Source organism: Pecten maximus, chromosome 6, assembly GCF_902652985.1.
Source record: "Pecten maximus chromosome 6, xPecMax1.1, whole genome shotgun sequence".
Taxonomy (NCBI): Eukaryota; Metazoa; Mollusca; class Bivalvia; order Pectinida; family Pectinidae; genus Pecten; species Pecten maximus.
Window position 1 is genome coordinate 40,052,508 of NC_047020.1, and position 8,767 is coordinate 40,061,274.

General features: G+C 35.6%; 1 protein-coding gene across 1 annotated transcript; it reads right to left on the bottom strand.

Moving 5' to 3' along the window:
* Positions 1–1,836: 1,836 nt before the first annotated feature.
* Positions 1,837–8,731, bottom strand: LOC117329765 (ras-related protein Rab-33B-like). Its single transcript, XM_033887890.1, has 2 exons — positions 8,328–8,731; positions 1,837–4,014 (listed from the first exon to the last, which is right to left on the bottom strand). Exons 1-2 carry the CDS (start codon positions 8,574–8,576, stop codon positions 3,511–3,513), a joined length of 753 nt encoding a protein of 250 aa, XP_033743781.1. The 5' UTR covers positions 8,577–8,731; the 3' UTR covers positions 1,837–3,510.
* Positions 8,732–8,767: the final 36 nt, after the last annotated feature.

The window sequence follows — 8,767 nt, forward strand, 5'->3', positions numbered from 1 at the left end:
ATTTTTTGTCTTTTATTCATTTGTTTAAGTGTTTAAATATAATAAATCAGGAGACATATAGTGTACTATAAACAGACTTTAGTTTGTTTCTTCGTTTATAAGGGACATAACTCGCTGAACCTCTATATAAAGGACACCTCTCTATAAAGGACACTTTTGTCTTGTCCCTTAGGTGTCCTTTATAGACAGGTTCGACTGTACTAATGAGTCATGTAATCTACTGCAACGATAAAGATAAATTACTTTAAATATATAAAAGCAATGTTTAAAAGTATTATAAAAAAAAAGAGAAAAAATCCAAGGATATTATAAGTAATTTGCAGATTTGAACTTTTTAATTTAATGATTTATCTACCATAAAACATCTACAACCTTAAGTCAATTGGCAAAAATAGCATTTTTATCTGAAGACTTGTAGCAAAATCTGTTTAATTGGTAAGTAAACAGCCAAAATGAACACAGATTAATAACGTATTCTAACACAATCTGACACTTAAATAGTTTCAATTACAGTCCACCATCTTGGACACATCAATGTAAGCAAAGCATGAACGACTTATTAAAGGTCAATTCAGTTCCTGGTTTGGACAAACATAGAATCACAGCCTATTTTATATCACAAACAGGGCATCCAGTTGTGCAGTTGACCCTTGACCTTTATGAATGAATTTCAGAAGTCAATTTTTTCAGACATCTGAAGGGTCAAAACATCGTCAAATAGACCAACTCTTTCAAACCTAAGAGTCAGATCAGATTTTGGAGAGTCAAAAACATACTCTCAAGGGTCTACTGAATGCCCTGACAAATTCATTTCATCAGTTAGTTCTGTAATAGCTATAATGTTCATGTTACTTTCGGATAGATTCATTGACATGAATCCTGGAGTATTATAATCTAAATATTTAATTTACATGTTGATTCGTAATTCACCCTACGTATCTACTCTCAACTCACAGATTTAAGGAAAATATGCTAAAATTGAATGCAACCCATCAATATAATGACATCAAGCTATGATTTAAAGTAATATTCCACGAGACAACAACCTAGGAATGCATATATCTGTCAAGGAGTCAGAACCAGAAATCTTAGTGTCAGAGTGAAACATGGAAAGCATTCACAAACGTAGGATTTTAGGTTGTGTTACTAAATTCAATCATTTTATTGCTTAAACATCATAATATATCCTTAAGTACTGTAATCAACGAGATTTTAATCATAAATTGATAAGTAAAAATGTTATCAAAAATCTCAAGTTTAGACAATTTTTCACTAGAGATATTGAATTGAAATAAATTAGAAACCCAATCTCAACGTTGAGTGGGATAAAACATTAATCTAATTCTGATAACAATCACAATTTTAAATAATTACTTGCACCAGACATGTTTTGATCAATTTCACATGATGTGTATTACATGTATATGTGTGTTTACATCAGGTGAACCAAAGAGAAGAAATCAATCAAATATTACCGTATTTAAAATGATTCAATTTCTATGCATAAACAAATGGTTCTGATCATTTTCTTACATAATTATTTTTTAATAATGAAACATTTTTTATGAATACCATGATACACATACTTATTGATTTGTTTACAAATAAATAGAATTTTATATTATGATAGATAACAGCATCATACACAATGACAATGTAAACAAAAACAACAAATAATCCAAACAATGACACAAACAAACGAGACCATTAAAGAAGATACATGTTTAAATTAATAAGAATTCTTTATACAGATGTAATCTTAATATTATGTTAGCCACATGTATATGGTCAGGATTTCTACTGAAAACAACCAGCTATCCAAGTGTTAGTTGGGGAGGACTATTTGTGAAGCATTTTAGCTTAGGTTTTTTTTCTTTCACCCACATGATTAAACAAAAATGGAGAAAAAGGGGCTTACTCGTGGATTTATATATATGGTACCACTAAGTGTGAAGTATTGCTTTAAAAGCTATGATTATTCATCACAATTTCTCAAATGATTTATGATTGATCAATGATGAAAAGAAAGGGGAAATATCACCACAGTGGGCTAGATGTATTTTTTGATATTGTTTAAATGCATCATTTTTACAATAGATTCATTTAGAAAAAAGCTCATATACTCTTTTTCAGTTCTGCTGTAAATTTTTAAAAAATTTCCAAAGCTTTCAAACTATGATCGATTATTGAAAATCCTGACCGTTATATACAATAGTCAGAGGTAAAATCACTACCACAGTAGTCGTAACCTGGTAAACTGATCAATTGGAACAACAATATTACGGATTTTTGCAACATCCGTAATGTTGATTCTCCAATATTATCAAGTTTCTTACTATTACATAATTAGGAAATACATGTGCAGGAACTGGGAAAAAAAACAACTGAGTGTCTGTTAATTATGTATAAAGATGAACTAACGAAACAAAGTCATATTTCTTGTTTTGGCTCTAAAATGATTACCAGGGTAAGTATAGTTTAAGTTTTCCATTTTTTCCCAAAAATGAAAATATAAATTTCCAATTTCTTAACACAAATGCAATGAATCTATATAAAGGAAATTCCATAATGAAAATGTTTCCATAAATAAAGGTTTGATTTGGTTTATTTTGTGTAACATCCTATCAACAGCCAAGGTCATTTAAGGACATGCCTGGTTTTGGAGGTGGAGGAAAGCCGGAGTACCCGGAGAAAAACCACTGACCTACAGTCAGTACTAGGCAACTGCCTGACGTGGGTTTCGAACCCGCAACCCAGAGGTGGAGGGCTATTGATAAAGTATCGGGAATTCTTAACCACTCGGCCACAGCAGCCCCAATAATTAAAGGAAAGTTACTTAACTAAATAATTTTCCTAAAATCCAATAATGCAAAATTTTAAGTAAGGAATTTCCTAACCCAGTTAAGTTACAGAACATTGATGAAACTGGGACCAGCTATCATACAAAGCTATAATGTAATAAAGCATTTAATCGTCAGGATATGGGATTTATAGTTGTAATGAATGACACCACTTTGTAGGAAAACATATATATAGCAAGTCATGATCAATTCCCACAAAGTTCAGTAACGTAAGTAGTATTGATCCAAAATCTGACTTTTTTTATGAAAATATATTTACAATTTTTGTCAAAATACACAGAAATAAGGTTTAAGTATTAGTTGATGTTATATTGATAAGAAAACAAGCTAGTACCATGTCTATCCTGAAATAAGCCCCTGTCGCCCTAGTGTCAAAGTTCAAGAATAAATTTTGAAGAGGGCTATTTGTGAACCAATTTTCGCTTAATATCTTAAAATTGATGATTCAGCGAAACTGAAGAGGGCTTATTTGTGGGCAGGGGCTTATTTTCAGATAAATATTATGGCACGCTTTAATTTGGTTTTGTTTTCATTGTCAAATCATTCTGATATAAAAATCAATGAAAGTTATGATCATATTCTGTATAAGTTTTAACAATTGATGAAATACTATTGGTAAAGATAAACAGCAGCTATATATTGGTATTGATTAACAAGCACAAGAATCCTTTTTGTCGCTTTCCACACCCATGGATTGTAGACCCTTTCCCTGGGAACTTTTCCCGATGGAGATAACTTGAACATTACTCGGCAGACCTGAATTCTCGCCGCTGATATACGGGGACATAAGCGGTTTACTGTTCTTTAGCTTATGAGCAAGTGTCAAGAAAATAGCATCCACATGGTTGGCACGCTCGTCATCTTTGGCTGATGTTTCAAACAGAGGCATACTATGGGAGTCAGCAAACTTCTGGGCCAGATTTGTATTAACAGCAATACGCAGTTTCATGTCACATTTGTTTCCAACAAGAAGTCTGGGTATATCTTTGTTCAGGTTGTGTCTGTCACACTCTTCGATCCAACTAGGCATGCTGTCAAACGAGCTCATCTTCGTGACGTCGTAGACAAACACAACGGCGTGTACATTTCTGTAGTAATGCTGGACCATAGACTTTCGGAACCTCTCTTGGCCGGCTGTATCCCAAAGTTGTAGCTGTAATGTAAAATAATGAATATGATATACAGACATATCTTTTTTCCACTTTCTCCAATACTCCATACTATATCCTTTCTATTCTTTTATGTCTTCTTCTCCTCTGAAAGACTGAAAGTCAATAATACTGGATGGAAAACCTGTTGATAAATAATGACAAACATAATGAAGACACTTGTTAATCAAAATTTCAAACGTGTAGTGTTTGAGTCGGAGGAAACTCCAGGTGGCTGGGTTGGTAGGTAAAAGAATAGTTTTAAATTCCAATATTTTATAGTATGTGTCAAATAGGTGATCATGATTTATCAAAAATCGGTATATGTGTAACAGAACAGCTCAGATACAACACATAGTAAGATCAGATGTATGATCTGTCAAGGGAGACACCAACAGCCAGGGTCATATGAGGACGGGTGTCAAGGGAGACATCAACAGCCAGGGTCATATGAGGACGGGTGTCAAGGGAGACACCAACAACCAGGGTCATATGAAGATGGGTGTCAAGGGAGACACCAACAGCCAGGGTCATATGAGGATGGGTGTCAAGGGAGACACCAACAGCCAGGGTCATATGAGGACGGGTGTGAAAGAGACACCAACAGTCAGGGTCATACGAGGATGGGTGTCAAAGAAACACCAACAGTCAGGGTCTATAAGGAGGGGTGTCAAAAGACACAAACAGTCAGGGTCTTATGAAGACGGGTGTCAAAGAGACACGAACAGTCAGGGTCATATGAGGACGGGTATAAAACAGACACCAACAGGCAGGGTCATATGAGGACAGGTGTGAAAGAGACACCAACAGCCAGGGTCATATGAGGACGTGTGTCAAAGAGACACAAACAGTCAGGGTCATATGAGGACAGGTGTCAAGGAGACACAGTCATTGTCATATGAGGACGGGTGTCAAGGAGACACCAACAGTCAATGACATATGAGGACGGGTATAAAAGAGACACCAACAGGCAGGGTCATATGAGGACAGGTGTCAAGGGAGACACCAGCCAGGGTCACATGAGGACAGGTGTCAAGGAGACACCAACAGCCAGGGTCACATGAGGACAGTTGTCAAGGAGATACCAACAGCCAGGATCACATGAGGACAGGTGTCAAGGAGACACCAACAGCCTGCAGGGTCACATGAGGACGGGTGTCAAGGAATATAACAAAGCACAGCATAGCAGTGAGAAAAGAAAGGAAAGATTTAAGATTCCAAGTGTTGCAATTTGGCAGATCTGTTGATCTCTTCAATGTCCCCTAAATAGGAGACATGAAGAAAATCGCCAATTCTTCAGGAAGCCCACTTTTAGTCACCTTCTATGATCAACATGCAGTAGGATAATAAAGCGGCCTTATTCTTGGTTTCTACAATATCCTTAATCAGGAGACAAGGAAGAAACCAACCCTAACCCTGCATGGGCCCCCTACATTAACTATCATCAATAACCCTGCATGGGCCCACTACATTAACTATCATCAATTATTAATTTATGACATGCAGAGAGATACAGCAGGTATATTCTTTCCCTGCTCCTGCATGGCTTAAATTCTGACTGAAACAATGAATGCTATATGACCATATAAACTCTGTGTGAAGACACCCACAGTTAGTCTTACATCAAAGTGTTGAATGTCAATTGGGGAAAAAAATTTGTATTCAAATCTGACTATTCTTCAAGTCATGTCACCTATGTATATGGTACACCGGGGTCACCCTACCCATATATATAGCACATATTATTTACAGATACATAGAACAAGGAAATTTGTGTCGCATCCCTCAGTGTTTTCGGACATACATACACAATTACTCAGGTATGTCTGAATATTTAACAAGTGAACTTTTGTAGTAACAAGGAAGTTAAAACTGGAACAAGGAAAATATTCAAATCAGTAAGAATTTTATTCAAGGGATGAATGCCTGTCCTTAACCAGAGCTAGGAAAGAAGGTGTTCCTTGAAATTATCATAACAAAAATCTCTGTACACAATACAGGAAAATGCAGCTGTTTAATAGCTTTTTTTTCTATTTTGTTTCCTTCACAAAGATTTAATTATCATCAATCTCCATTGCTACTCATTACATATCTAATCAAAGAGACACACTTACTTCCTGATTGTAACATAATTTCACATTTTATATCAATTTATTTTAGAAGCATTGTTTGAGTTCATTGGTGTAAAGGATTTCTTACATATCGGAAACAAATATGAGCTAAAAATGGTAGGAAAAAAATAAAGGCCTGATCAGGATAATTTTGAGCATTTCTTGGAACTGGAGACTTATTCCAGACAAATCTTCTACCTAAATTAGCTCTCTGTCAACAATAAGAGATGGACAGGTTAAAAACTGGAGTGGAAACATGACATGGTTTATTTTGTTTAATGTTGTATGAATGGATGTGCCAGATTTTGGAGGTGGAGGTAAGCCGGAATACCAGGAGAAAAACCACTGGCCTATGGTCAGTACCAGGCAACTGCCCCACCGGGGTTTGAACTCACGACCCAGAGGTGGAGGGCTAGTGATAAAGTGTAAGGATACCTGAACAACTCAGCCACCGCGGCCCCATGAAAACATAGCATCATCTGGATTATTCCCTAAAGTGAAGAAATTGTCCTATTACTTTTTATGTCAGAGCACAAAAGATATTGATGACATCTAACTATCCAAACAAACAGAGAGAAAATGTGCAGCATGTGTCTACCAGATAATTATTCAAAACTGAGAACCTAATCTATACAGTACAAAGACCCTTTAACCAACTGAGCTGCTTGATCACCAGTAAATCACCAGTAACAGTAAATCACCAGTAAATCACCAAGTCCAGTCCAGCTAGCAGACATTGGATATTATCCTAACATCTTTTTTTACTTAGAAATGTCTTTGACCCAAAAGACACAAGAAGTTTCTGTAGCTACCATTGTACCAAAATTCATAGTAACAAAAAAGATACAATCGCCCTTAATAGTTATTTCTATATATTAACCAAATATAAGAGATAGTTTTACTCAGTAGCATTATAGCAGGCCTATAGGGCTAGTGGGAACAATTATTTATTCATAGTGTTTTATTCATATCCTGGACTTAAAAAAACAAATTTATAAAAAGATAGTGATTCTTAATTTCAGCAACTGTTGTTTAATCTCATGCTGTTCTCACAAAGTTTCAACTTAATTCTACAGGTAGAGCTATAATTCAACTGTTTTATCTCCAAACAAGAGGCAAAGAAGGCCTGTATCAGCAGCATGTATATTAAATAGATTTTGATGCTTTAGACAATTAAGTGTTTAACAGTGTTGAATCCTGATCCTGATAGCAGGTCAGGGTCATTCATATGAAGATCCCCATGGCATTTAAAGGTAAATCACCCTGTCCTATACCTCAAATGTAAATTAAATGGGCCTGGAGTCTTACATTGTTAAAAAATAGAAAGTTTGATAATGGTCAAATGGAGGAAATGCTGCGACGGGTCACCAAATAGAAGAGGATTAACCCAGGACCTTGACCTCAGGAATTTGTTGCAATGTTACATCCCTTGAAAGAGAGGTCAGGAATCTTTTGTATAATACTATTGCCTTATTTAAAGGGGCATTCCTTCGTTTGAATAAAGTTTAGGTCATCAAAATTAATCTTTCTGCAAAATATATATTTTTTCTAAGTAGTAAAAGTTATAATCTTTACATCAATAAAGCAGTTTTACTTTAAGTATCTCAAGATAAACCAAAATTCTTCGAGTACTAAGTCCTGAAAATTCTTTATTTGACCCGAAGTATCACTAATTACTGCATACAGTATTTGTATACGATTACGATACACCTTTTTCTTGTACATTTCGGCGTTAATTTAATTACTTGTAGGCGCAGACACTCATATAATCATATTTAGGACATAGATTTCATCAATAGAAATTGTGCAGGTTTCTGGTGTCCGAACGAAGGAATGCCCCTTTAAGTCACTGCCTCATGATATAATCATACCAGGGGTTTTTTTCGGGGGGCTTTTTGGGGCCGTTAATGGGCCCCATTTCCAATTGAAATTATTTCATATTTAAGCCAAATTCCCAAAATTTGCAGTTCACTCCTGAAAAAATCTTCCCCAATTCACCAATTTTCTTCCCAAAATGAGACAAAAAGGCCCTTTCCCAAACCAGTGAGAAAAAGCCCTGCATACAGTGTGTCGGTAATAAAGGCAATGTTTGATAATTTGAGTCAATCATCAGCCTCCATTCAACCCTTCTAAGAAAAGCAACATACGTCCATGCAAAACCCTCAACTGTCATCAATCAAAGAGGCCCGACAAAACTACGTATATACCTTGACTTGTTCTTTGTCTATTTCGACAGTTCTTTCTCGAAAATCAACGCCAATGGTTGCTTCTGTTTTGTCAGGAAACTTCCCACTACAAAACCTGTATGTCAAACACGTTTTTCCGACATTGGAGTCACCAATTACAATTATCTTGAATATGCGTCTCTGTGCTTGTTTTTCTATGACGGTGACAGACGACTCAAGTTCCTCCTTTTTTGCAGAATCGGAGTGATTTTTTGGAAGTTCTTGTGCCATGGTTTGATTTGAAATGCAAAATCTCTCAAAATGTTTTCGCTTTTTTAAGAAATATCACTATATCAAGTTTTTACAAGATGACATCGTTGTAAATGCAGTATTTCGATGACGAATATGCCAAAATTTCGGGAAACAGCTGTAAAATGTCGACTACTTGTTTTGGTGAAAAATATATCATTGTCGCAAACACG